The 13,805-nt window shown below is 48.3% G+C and overlaps 1 protein-coding gene across 1 annotated transcript in view; it reads left to right on the top strand.

The window, feature by feature from the left end:
• The window catches only part of LOC136462787 (uncharacterized), a 31,771-nt gene extending 18,229 nt beyond the window's left edge, over positions 1–13,542 (top strand). Inside the window, exon 2 of the mRNA XM_066461840.1 lies at positions 12,951–13,542. Coding sequence (XP_066317937.1) covers positions 12,951–13,542 — 592 coding nt within the window. The remainder of the gene's footprint in view (positions 1–12,950) is intronic.
• Positions 13,543–13,805: the final 263 nt, after the last annotated feature.

Here is a 13,805-nt window from a genome sequence, read left to right as displayed (position 1 = left end):
AGTCTCTCTCCACACAATGGCTATATCACTACACTAAGTTAGCGTGCTCTCAGAGGCTAACTAAAGAGCCACACTAACTAAACTAACAAGCTCTCATGACTAGCTATGCTAAAGAGCTTGACAACTAGTTTGCGGTAATGTAAAGAGAGCAAGATGGTTATACTGATGAGTCGAGGAATGAACCAATCAATCACAAGAATGAATACCAATGAAGACCAATCACCTCGAAATTAAATGATGACATAATGATTTTTTACCGAGGTTCACTTGCTTGTCGGCAAGCTAGTCCTCGTTGTGGCGATTCACTCACTTGGAGGTTCACGCGCTAATTGGCATCACACGCCAAACCCTCAATAGGGTGCCACACAACCAACACAAGATGAGGATCACACAAGCCATGAGCAATTTATTAAAGTACCTTTTGGCTCTCCACTGAGGAAAGGTCAAGAACTCCTCATAATCACCACGATCGGAGCCAGAGACAATCACCAACCTCCGCTCGATGATCCTCACTGCTCCAAGCCATGTAGGTGGTGGCAACAACCAAGAGTAACAAGCAAACCCTGTAGTGAAACACAAACACCAAGTTCCTCTAGATGCAAACACTCAAGCAATGTACTTGGATTCACTGCCAATCTCACAAAGATGATGAATCAATGATGGAGATAAGTGGGAGGGCTTTGGCTAAGCTCATAAGGTTGCTATGTCAATACAAATGGCCAAGAGGGTGAGCTAGAGCCAGCAATGGGGCTTAAATAGAGAGTCCCCATGAATAGAGCCGTTGGCTCTCTGTTCACTAAAAAATCAGGGCGACCGGACGTGCCGGTCGGATTGACCGGACGTGCCGGTCGGATTGACCGAACATAGGACCCTAGTGTCCAGTCCTTAGATTTTTGCTACGTGTCCCCTGCTTCAAATGCTGATCGCCCAATCTCAACGGTCATCAGTGCACTTAAGTTGTGACCGAACGCACCTCTACGCCAAGATCGGACGCGCCACCGCCTGAGTTTGACCGTTTACAGTGAGCTACCCGAGCCCCTATATTGCGACTGGATGCGTTTGCTCCTGCATGACCAAACGTAGACCAGCCAGAGTCCGGTAGTTTCCATAGAGGTTCCAGAGCCAGTTTTTCACGACTAGACACGTCCGGTGGCCAATGATCGGACTTAGGCCAGCGTTCGGTCAACACAGTCTGTCTCTGTTGCTTGCGTCAATGTATGTCACTAGGTGATCGGATGCACCCCCTGTGCGTCTGGTCCCTTTTTCACTTCAGCGTCCGGTCAAGGGATCGAGGGCGGCCTTCACTACACGCCACTGACTGGATGCAATGTCAGAGTTCGATCACTGCCCAAGGCAGAGTCCGGTCAATACGAAACTTCCCCTTTTGACCCTAAACTTCATCACCCTTGATCAAATGTGCTAACAACCAAGTGTATCACCTTGTGCACATGTGTTAGCATATTTTCACAAATGTTTTCATGGGTGTTAGCACTCCACTAGATCCTAAATACATATGCAATGAGTTAGAGCATCTAGTGGCACTTTGATAACCGCATTTCGATACGAGTTTCACCCCTCTTAATAGTATGGCTATTGATCCTAAATGTGATCACACTCACTAAGTGTCTTGATCACCAAAACAAAAAAGCTCCTATCAAGTTTCACCTTTGCCTTGAGCTTTTTGTTTTTCTTTCTTCTTTTCCATGTCCAAGCATTTGATCATCACCATGCCATCACCATCATCATGTCATGATCTTCATTTGCTTCACCACTTGGAATGTGACACCTATCTCATAATCACTTTGATAGACTAGGTTAGCACATAGTGTTTTATCAAATTCACCAAAACCAAACTAGAGCTTTCACACAGTCCAAGAGCGGATGCACCGGTGCTCACTTTAGCCCGCGCGCGTGCCCAAGCCTTCACCCTATGACCGGACGCACAGCTCACCGCCACTGTGTATAATTAATAATATTTAACACACCATTCCTTTAGTTACAAAGCCCAAATAGTCATATATATACAATCAAAACAACCACTTACCTGAACAAAGGTATGACATAATTACAATAAAATACAACATATGCACCTTTAGTGCTCTGCTAATGACTCTATGAACAAGGGAACATAAGGAAGATAGTGAGGTTCACCGCTCATACATAATAGTTTTTAGGTACTTCTAAGATAGCCGATGGCCCAGGCAGGGAGGACATGAACTTTACTGTGGTTCATGTCATATGCAAGTAGGGATGAAAACGGACGAAAACGGGCGAAAAACTCGTCTCCCATTTTTGTTTCTATATTTTTAGCAGAAAATGGATGGGGATATACGGAAATACGGAAACAGACAAATACAGATGGAGAGCCAAAAAAATAAGTTAGAATAACATGATCAAATATTCTTGAGTATACATGAACAAAGTCACAAAATAATATACACGTACGAAATTATCGGTCCAATATTCACTAGTATACCATGTGTTAACATGTTAACATACATAATTTGTGATTAGTAGGTTTATGAACATATCAAATTCTAGACATATCTCACATAGATTGAAAACAGGATGAAAAACGAAATAAATACAGGTCAATTCTAGATAAAAATAGGATCTCACAAAAATGGACGGAAAAACCCCTTTCCTGTTTCCGTAAATACGAAAATGGGATCCCACAAATACGAAAATGGTCGGAAGAAAGTAGAAAACAGAATAGGTTGGAACAGGATTTTTTCTGTCCGTTTTCAACCTTATATGCATGCAGTGATTTGCCCTCCCCAAAAAGAAAAATCAAATTCTATTCTGGATGAACTGCAATCACTCTATAGGCCACATCATAAATCTCGGTACCAATTTCAATATTCTTCATTCTAAATAGTACCAGTGTGGTAACCTTATGCTTCAATGTCCATTTACTAGTACCATAGTCTTCAAGGATCCAGATTGAAAGGTCATACCTATTCAAAGTATCAGCAGTACATAAACACAACTGACCCTGAGCTTCATGGATGAAGATTGCATCACTAGTTGGCCTATGAATTTTCCTCCATATCTTTCCCTCCATATCAACAGCTAAGGATGGCAACGGGGCAGGTTTAGGTCGAATATCAGTGGATTTTGGGTCCAACAATTTTAGTTTTGGGTCTAGATTTGCACCCACGGATTTTTAGGTTCGGATGCCCGAACGGTTACGGGTTCGGGGTGAATCACCATCTTCACCCGCAGATCACATCGGAGCCCCAAAAAAGCCCACTAGCAGCCCATCTAAAAACCCTAGGGATATATAAGATAGTCTAAAACTCTCCATCCATCCCTTCTGAAGTCTGACCACCTCACGGCCTCTCTCGCTCTCCCATCACCCCACCCTACCCCACCCTAGTACCCTACCTGACCCCATCACCAGTGGAGGAGTAGGGCCCAGTGCTAGTGCGCCACCCCACCGGATCCACCCGTTCAGCACTAGCAAAGGAGCAGGTGTCGAGCGCCAACACCACCCCACCCAGCAGCTTCAACCCAGGCATAGAGGAGCAAGGCCAGTGTGTCTAGGAGCAGCCGGTGCCACAGAGCGTGCGGTGCGCGCCTAGCACTCTAGCAAGGGTCGACTGCTGGGAGCTAAGGCGGGTAGGCCGCAGGCGATGACATGACGCCCCAGGCCATAGTCTAGCCGCAAATAGCCCCTCAGGCCCCAGCGGTGTGGAGTCCCTTAGCCTCTAGGCCCCAACCATAGGGTAGGGGTAGGCCATAGCAGCGGCACGATGTGCCAGTGGATCTCAACTTGTCATGTGCCACTTTGAATGTTCTGTATTGTTTTTGGGTTTTGGATAACCCGTTGGGTTTCAGGAATCCACGGGTTTCGATTTTGGGGATAGATTTTCACCCAAATTGGTGTTTGGGACGGGTTCGGGTTTCAGTTTTGGGTGTCCAAACACTCCACCCGATCCAAATCCACCCCGTTGCCATCCTTATCAATGGCAACTATCTAGGTGAACTCTAGCATATGCATAAAACCATTAACAAACACACCTTTCCCATATGTGGATACTGCAATACCCTCGCCCCATTCAGATTCTTTAAAGATCTATGCTCTAGTTTTAGATGAGTAGATGTTGACACCTAAGGAGTCATCATCATTGATCCCATATTCAAACACATGGAAGTGTGAGGAGATTGTCGGATCAAACCCCAAGCGAGCTGAACCACAAGAATGGTTGCTACCTAGTAGTAGCAACCATTTCTTAGTCACCAGATTGTAGACAACATAGCGAAACCTAGAATACCAGAAGAGGATGAGGCCCCGAGAGCAATCTGAGATCACAACATCCTAAATTAGGAAGGGCAAGAAGGACAAGGAGGGGTATTCACTATTGACGCTGGTGAAGTTGCGTTTGCATTTCCAGCTACGGTAGAAGAATTCAGCGAGAATCTGGGGCAGCTCTTTATGGTACTTGAATCCCGAGATGAGGCTATTTTAGGAGTGACAGGCACACTTGCAGTTGCATAAGGAGTGTGTGGTGAGGCGGCTAAGGATGAGGACCAAGACATGGTCTATGAGGAGGGCCACTTCATTCCTCTTGTTGGGGCCTCTTCCTCCATCTTGACGAGGATTTGGTGGAGCGAGGACGGTGATGGAAGCGGTGGCGCCATCGCCTAAATTAGAGAAGGAACGACTGTTGAGATATGTTTGTGAGCTCGTTAATAATCATATAGAAGCTTCATTGATACTTAGATGAGTGAAGAAGGGAATAAAAATCCAAGAACAATGCATAAGGGAAGTGTGAAAGCATTACCATTGCCTTTGGATCTTGCGGCATTGAGCTCAAGCGACAACGGAGGTGATGAGTACCAGCCTGGTCACCGGTGGATCTATGTTGTCTACCTTTCGATGAGGCATACCAGCATGGAGCACTAGCTTGTCAGCGGTGAGTGGCGGCTTGCACGCCGCTGAGTAGGGGCGGTCGCGTAGTTCGGCACTAGGGAGCAGGGGCGGAGATGAGGAACAACAGCACTAAGGAGGAGAAAGATACAGTGGGGAGCATTCTTTGTAAGCAACTATATCAAGCGTGGGACTACAAATTTCTGCCAAACTTTGTAAATACACGCGGGAGTGAAGCGTAGGACTCATGTGCGGGCTTAGAAATTGACGAAAGCGGCAATGAAGGCTACCGGCGGTGATGATCGAGAGATGTTGGCACCTACTAACGATGGACGTGTCATACGGTCTACGAACTTTAAGGTACACAAATGGAACATTCAAGTCACAACAAACAAAGATGAACTCAAAGTAATAACTACTAAATATTATGAACATTTTTATTCAGAATGCAGAGGCATGTTACAATCAAACTACTCACGGGGAGCATTACGAATGATGTCCTCTACATCCATCATGACCAAGACACCATCGCCCATGACAGAGAACTCGCCGACCAGGTTCTGGCGCTGCCGATAGCTCATCTCTCCCGAGAACCATGGCTCTGCCACGGTTAGGTCCTCACCCAGCCAAAGCTGGGTGATGGCCATGGCCGAACTAGCCCCTAGGCAAATGTAGTACATGGCCACCTCCATGACCCATAGTGGCATGGTGCGGAGGTGGTTTGGCAGGGTTGTCCCCATAGGCGTAGGAGGCAAAAGCACGCGGACGGCTTTGCCTGTTGCCATGTGGAGGTCCTAGTAGCGCCTGTTGCTCTTGACCACCATCCAGGAGGAGACATGGGTGTTGTCCTCGATGACCTAGCAAAGACGGATTGCCTCTGCCGCCTCGCCCTACGCGATGATCAGTTACTCCTGGACGGCAGAAAAGGAGATAAGAAAATGCTACAACTTAAGACATGACATTGCACATAGTGAAAGAGTAAGATAATATCATGCCAAATGCCTTACCAGTGAGGCATGCCTAGGCCTCGACGGCGGTAAGCTCCATCACTGCCGTTTCCTACTTCGCGGCGGTAACTGAGAGGCACAACCAGTTCACCTCCTGGCTCTCCTCGTGGAGGGTGGAGGTGGCCACGTCTAGCTGCTCCACCAACATGAGGACATCATCCGCCCCCCCATCATCATTATCGGAGATAACTGGAAGCGGGGATTGGCTCTCCGGTGGTGGTGCCGCCGAGCTACCCTCCCCATCCCATCGTAGCATTGCACGAAAGCAGGACGAGCAGGGACAACCTCCAGCGACTCTTTCATTGGGCGCTTCATTGCCTGATCCACCATTGGATGAGATGTGAAAGATGGAGTGTCGAGGCAGAGCGTCGGATGAAGATAGAATGAGAAGATAGGTAAGTATAACGAGTTTGAGAGAAAAAGAATCGTGTACTTGCTTCCTTGCCTTAGCCTCTGCTTTTATAGAAGGATGGACGAGATAGGCGCCCGTTGGAGTTCTCTTCGATTGCACTGAGTGAGAGCAGGAGTTAAGGTGAGGCCATGTCTCGCACAATCTTAGTGGAGCATGCTTCTCCCAGCAGAAGTAATGGTGATCGAACGGTGTTGGAAGTTGGATGAAGAAAATTGACTCGACCACGTGGCTCGACCCCTCTAGCGCTATCCATGATCTTAGGGGAGACGAAGTGACGAACTGCTAGCCTATTTTATTCTTATCGACTGCTTTGTATTATCTTTTGTAATGGCTGAGGTGGGTAATTTACATGCAAAAATAGGGGGTTCACATGGTTTATGCGGTTCACATGGTTTACACCATTAGGGCCTCCAATTAGTAATCGTAAGATAAAAGATTCTTTCATTCTGAATTTTTTTTGTAGTTTCATACATGGTTTACATGATTCACACGGAGGATGACGATTGACTTCCCTGAGACGTTCGACATCACCGCACCACGAAACCTTCAAGAATGGAGCGATCATAAAATCCAAAGAGGGTTTTTTGGAACTCACCTTGCTCCGCTCCGATCTCCCTCCCTAGTGCTCCATGCTGCCGTGACGTCGCTTCCCGACCCAAGAATCCATCTTTTGTAGGTGCTGCATGTGTCCTCGTTCCATGGAGAAGCTCTCAACGGATGTGGCTGTTGAGATTGCTAGTTGCGTCGCTATGGCTACAGCGGATCCCATGGAAGATTGTGGCAGCCTATGGACAACCTATTCGTAGATGCGTAGGGTGTGCAACGACGTCGTAGTGGGACGGAGCATACCACTACGGCGGGTGCTGCTGCGTGGGATACACCTTGGGACCTGGAACCGGTTCTACGACCATGAGTATCGCATCAAGCTCATCACCGGGCTTGCTAGCGTTGGCAACCTAGAGGCCTACTTCTATGCTAGGATACGTGTCATCTTCATGGAAGACCACAGTGCGCTCATGCCATGGCTCGACATGCTTGAGTGCTCCACCATAGTAGGCCATGATGTTGCTATATTTGTTCTCTCCCTTGTGCTCCACAGGTCCAACAGCGGTGCCAACAATGACAACATTGCCTGGCGGTGGTTGAGGAAGGTTGAAGGTGATGAAGCAGGTCTGGCGGTGAATGTGATGTGGAAGAACGAGATATGTACATGACGCCTCCAATAGGCCATGTTCGTGTTGTAGGACTTGGCTGGGCAATCGGCGTTGGGTGAGTCTAGTTCTCTGCCTCCTCTATCCATGCTGGTGCGTCGCCAGGACGGACATCACTGCGGAGGCGGAGGCTATGGCGTCCATGCAGGATGGGAAGGTTGGGAGGAGTGGGCTATGTTCTGTAGCTAGGAGTGTAGGATCTACAATGAGTGTGATAGGTTCTTCAGATTAATGTGGTAGATTCTATGTAGATCAATGTTGATATGTACATATCTAGATGACGGGGATTTGTATGATAAACTCTTCATTCTTCTTAATTCAATGATACGCAAGTACGATTCCTTTCTAAACTCATTACAATTACCTTCCTTCTCGTATGATGCGGTTCAGATTCCCTTGCACATGTTTCGAATTTCTTAATACAAGTTATTCAAGTCATCTCCACTAATAAACACGAGCAGGGAAGGCAACAGTCAAGGTCCGTGACATCCATGGCCACCCACGCGAGTCGAGGGTGATGGAGCAGGCAAGAGATGATGCAGACCATTTGATTCCCTACACTTTGTGATCTAACACTAACGCTTAATCACCGTATGAAACAGCGATGGGAGCTGCAATAATGACAATTTGCAAACACAACAAACCGATTTGCAAATTAACCAAGGCAAATACTTCCACCCCCGCACCATCACAGTGAGGTGCTTTAGCTCACGTCTGTGTAGCCAAGGCAAATACTACGACACTTAAAAAATAGAGTAACAAGCATCACCATTCAGTTATTAAGTGTTTTAAAGGAAAAACTATATATAAACGACACAGTAACAATCATCACAACAACTTCATTCATAATTTCAGTTATATTCCACAGTTGTACAATAACAAAGACCTATCAAAGACTATTGGGTGTACAATAACAAAGACCTGTCGGGTACTAGTACATCCCATAGTCGAGTCTGAAGATAGACAATGCAAGCTAAGGATGAGGAAGCACCTCACAAAACTTCCACTAGCATCTGCACCTCTCATGGTCGAGAGAGAGAGAGAGAGAGCAAGAAGAGGAGCATCTTAGTGAGGTGCTTTACCTTCCCTGCTGCACCTCTCACGGTTGAGAGAGAGGGGAGAGAGAGCAAGAGGAACATCTCCACCTCTCATAGTCGCGGGCATGTGTATTCCTACATAGGATGACTAATTATCAACATGTAAGTTTAGCAGTAGGAAAAAATGAAGGAAACCAAATTTTGTCCACCTTTCTTGTGTAGTAACTTCCTTGTTGATTAGGATATGGTGGTGCTCACGTCTCATGGTCGCGAGGAGGGCGTGGAAGAGAAGCGTCGTTGTCGTTGCTGCTGCTCCAGAGGAAGGAGGATCGCCAGTGCACTAGAATGGTGAATCGGCACAAGAAATGCATAGGGCAAACTAGGCATACCAAAGTGCATTGAGCACCCCTTGGCTTGTCCAAATAAGCGAACCCCCTTAATCACAAAACTTCCATTAGCACCTAGATCGAGCAGCCCCCGCTACGCCTAGATGCTGGTAGTACCCAATCTCGAAGGCCTTCTCCCAACGCCGCTGCTGCTGCTAGAGGAGTTGGAGATGGAGCGCCATGGCGATGAAGAAAATATAGATGGTTGGCTCAAGAGCTTTGTCTGTATCTATTTGTATCTAAGGAGGAGTGTGTGGATTGCCAAGAAGCGCATCTAGACCCGGCTTAAATAGGCTAACCTTGAAGATAGAGAAGCAGTTAATATAAGCATCAGGGAAGACGAGGCATACTCCATAGGAAAGTAATGGTGATGCAACTGTGTTATGGGTAGTTGGAAAATGGGGAAATAACTCGCGCTGAATTTACTACCGCCGATACACCAAATGGCCGTGTAGGGCCGGTGGCCATAACGCCTATCCCAATCGGCTCGGTGTTCCAAACGACGGTGGAATTCAACCCCACTACCACCGCCGCATTGATGGTTTTCAACTATCGGTTTCATTTCTTACCAGGCATCCCTATCGGTCTAACCGACGGTGGAAGTATCACACCGACGTTTTTATCGCTATGGCAGTGAAAGTGGCGACAGTGAAAAGTAAATCAGTAGTAGTAAAGGTGAGTTTAGCAAAGGATCTCATGTTGTATTTGAGCGTGGCCCTGTTGAAGCAGCAGAGTGGTGTGCCACTGTCGATCTTGGCATCGTCCTGGTCGAGCCTACGAGCACCAGCACGGGGTTTCCGCCAGCGCCGCCGTCACTGGCTTTCTCCTCTAGGTCGAGCCTATGACGCATGGGGGTTTTGACAACGACGCCTCGACCTATGACGCATGGGGGTTTTGACGACGATGCTACCACTGACCTTCATCTTCTTCTTCCTCGCCTTGTGGATCGCCGCTTTCCTAGCGGGTTAGCAGCGGCTTTGGCGTTCTAACCTTCCGTGGGGCAGATTTTGGACTTGCCCTTTTGGGAAGGCTTCTTCCTCCATGTGAATTTTGGGAAGACCTCCGCTGCCATGGTGCGAGGGGTTGAAGGCATAGCAGTTTCCATGGACGTTGCTGCCATGTTTGGAGGGGTTGAACACGTAGCAGATGCAACACAGGAGCCTACCGGCCAGGTACCAGGCGAATAGAATCAATCTAAGGGCACCCGCAATGGTTGACTCTTAAACTAGCTCTAAATATTTTTTCCATATCTTAATAGAAGAGAGAGAAAAACTAGCTCTTGATCATATTTTAAGTTTATGTGAGAGTGTCATGTGGAGCTATCCGTGTTAAAAGGTATACGCTAAAAGTTAGCACTATTGAAGAAAGTGGCTTCTAGCTCTAACCATTACGGGTGCCCTAAAGTTGCAGGTTGATGGTTCGTGGCAACGCGGCGTCCGTAGGTAGGGCATGGGTTCTGCGGTATCCCGTGAGGATGAAAACGGTCTCAGAAAGTCAGGTTTGACTCGATTGTGCTCACGCTCTCTTTTCTATACCCATGTCAATCTCTTTGTTGTATGTGCTGTGGGCCCACGCGCAGCACGTTTCTTTGGCATGGCGAATGTCAGGAGTTCGATTTGGAGACTTTACTGTGCAAACGCCATTTTATTGTAGTGGCCATTGTCTCGTGAGCGAGCATGTTACTGGAGCCGATCTAAGGGCAAACGCCATATGATATAATATATCGCCGTCAATTTGTAATGGAAGCAGAGGTGAGAATAATTTTCACAAATGGTTCTTAAGGGCTTCTCCAGTCACCCTGGGCGTTTTTCACCAAAAACTGAGCACTGAACCGAACCGAATAGTCAGTAGTTCGTTTTTTCGGTTCGGCTTTGGTTTTTGGTTTTAGAAACATCGGTCATCGGCTCGGTGTTCGGTTCCTATGTAAAACCGAACCGTAAACCGAGAACACCAAACATTCGTCAACTCTTGCCTCTCAGCAGCCCGTGTCCCTCTCCCCGTCCTCTCAACAGCCCGTCTCGGCCCAATTAGCAGGCCCACTCGGCCACTCCACCAGACCACCGCTTCGGCCCCGCCCCCACGCGAGATGACACGACGAGACAGACACCCGAGCGGGCGAGCGGCCAGGAGCGAACTTGCCCCAAACCCTATCGGGAGAGAGCGGCGGCGACGCAACGGCCACGCGAGCGGGGAGCGACATGGGCGGCTGGGTGTGACTCGCCGACAAGCTGCGAGCACCCGAGTGGAGCACCGAGCTACGCGGGTGCTACAGCGGCTGCGAGCGCTCAGTGCCAAAGTGGGCGTGCAGCGGCTACGAGCGCCCTGTGCCGGAGCGAGCGAGTGGTGGCTGCGAGCGCCGGAGCTAGCGAGTGGCGCGGCGAGCAGGCGAGCAGGGAGAGGAGCTGCATGGCCGTGGCCGCGGCGGCAGGAGCGACTTCGAGTGAGATCAACAAGGAGCGGAGCAGGTCAACAGGAAGACTTCGATCATCTCGGTTTAAACCGAAAAGCCGAATTAGGAAACTGAAACCGAACTCGTCGGTTTTGCATTTTTAGAATAACCAATCGGGTGTTCATTGCTGGAAACCGAAGTTTACTGAAACCGAACAAACCAAACCGAATTTTCGGTTTAAACCGAATGCCCAGTCTCCGGTGGGCATGGCAAACCGACTCATCATTTGATGTGGCGTACCCATGAATTGACTGGACCACTGCACACGGCAACTCGTGGATGAGAGAGAGAATGAACCGATGCTAGATCACGAGTCGACTCTTGGTAAATAAACAATAGTTTTTTAAAACTAATAAACAAAAGTTTTGAAGAAGGAAAGTACCAACTTTTCACTTGGCCGGGAGCTTCATGCGGAGACCTTCCAGGACGAGCGAAGCCTCATGAAGATGATTACAAAGAGTGCGTACCAATGGAAAACCCGGACAGACTGGCGTCAGCCGGACACGGGACCATCTGACAGAGACCAAGGTGCTAAGGAATATACCAAAATAAAAAAATCGCTTATAGGGGCAATGGATCCCCTGATATAGTTGATAACTGTTCTGTCTAAACTATATACGCACGTAAACACTACGACACGCTCGCTCTCGTCGGGTGTCAAAAGTAGATGATTAAGACTAAGGTCTGTTTGGATTGTTTTTCTACATACATTATTTTGCTACGCTTCTAGACATTGTTTATATCTAAGTTCATAACAAAAACTACATGCCTAAAAAAAAAACAAAACATCTTATTATTTTGAATGTAGGGAGAAATTGTCAGTAAAACATTAGTTGAGGGTCCAAACAGAACCTCAGCTTATTTTAACATGGATCCAAACAGGCCCTACGAAAGGTAATATGTCAGGTGTCAAAAGTCCTGCTTATCATAAAGAGAATAGCGATGCCATCAGAATTCTAACAAACAGAGCATTAACCTAGTTATTATCAAAACCTCCCATTTCAATCAATAGATAAAATGGTACAAATGCAAATAAAGTAATCAACTCAAAGTGTTCTTTCTGTTAGACAGTTAATAAAAATATAGACAAGTTACTTATACAGGGAGATTAATGTATATAGTGCACTTCAGCCTAATAAAATATTTGACCTAATTTCCAAAAAAATATAGACAAGTTCATAGAGAATTTAGTGAAACCATTGGCCAAACCTATAAATAACTGACCTAATTTCCAAAAAAAACTTTAGCCTAATAAAATAGAGTATGCGAGTTTTGATATAAATTGATATCTGGACTGCAAAAGCACGAAGAAAAAAAACAATTACTCATGTTCTAGTAATCTCGAACCCTCTCCAATTTCCTTCCATTTCCTATCAAACCGAACAAAGTCATAATAAATAAATTATAGGCAAAGTTGCAAGATGTATCACTGGCATTGAAAGTTTGTAAGACTGTCTCCAACGGCGTCACCCAAACTCAAAAATGCGTTACGCATAGTGCTTTTATGTACCAAAACACTCCTCCAACGGAACACCCAAACCAGATACCCATTCTGGGTACTGGGCGATTCGGAAGGCAAAACTGCGTCTCGGAAGTGAGACGACGCAAAGGTGGGCTCGACTCGGGGCAGGGCGCGGCCGGCTCGACTCGGCGAGGCGAATCCGCGGCGGAGCGCGGCCGGCGTGGCTCGAGGCAGGGTCCGCCGCCGGGCGTGAGCTCGGGGGAGAAGAAGCCGGGGTCCGCCGCCGGGCGTGAGCTCGGGGGAGAGGGCGCCGAGGGACTCCCACGCCTGGGCCGCCTGCGCAAGGCCCCCGCGGAGGCGGCGCTGGAGGCCGTGCCGCGCTCACGTGCTCATCCGAGCGCGATTGAGGAGGGGAGGGGAGGGGAGGAGGAGGAGGGTGGGGGAGGGGAGGGCGCCTGCGGCGGCGGCGGAGCCACACCTTCCCCAACTCCGGCATCCGTGCGTGGCTGTGGTGTAGGCGGCTGCGGGGCCCCAGATCCGGTACTCACGCGCTGCTGCAGGGAGCCCGCGGCAGCAGAGCCCGCTCCCAGTGCCAGGGGCACGCCGTCGGAGGAACCCGCCGCTGGCGGCGCCGGATGCCGTGCCGCGCACGCCGGCGGAGGAAGGGAAGACGACGCTCTGCTGCGTCCGCTGCTGGAGAAGTGAGAATATGGGTCACGGGACCTTTCTACTGTACGCGAGGCAAACTGGATTATGCGTTTGCGTTGGTCTGCTGGAGTTAGTCTAAGCTCTCACTCAAAACTACTTCGCTCCTCAGCCGATCCAAAAAAAAAAGTACACGGACTTTTTTTTAGGAAAAAGTACCAGGACTTCACCGGGGGCATCGCATATCCCACGCGCGTGCTGCTGCCACATAGGATCCGCGTCCCATCAGGACGGCCCGACTCTCAAAGCATCTGGCGGTTCAA

This window comes from Miscanthus floridulus, chromosome 7 (genome assembly GCF_019320115.1).
Source record: "Miscanthus floridulus cultivar M001 chromosome 7, ASM1932011v1, whole genome shotgun sequence".
Lineage (NCBI taxonomy): Eukaryota > Viridiplantae > Streptophyta > Magnoliopsida > Poales > Poaceae > Miscanthus > Miscanthus floridulus.
The sequence above is the reverse complement of the archived record's forward strand: the minus strand, read 5'-3'. Positions and strand labels throughout refer to the sequence as shown.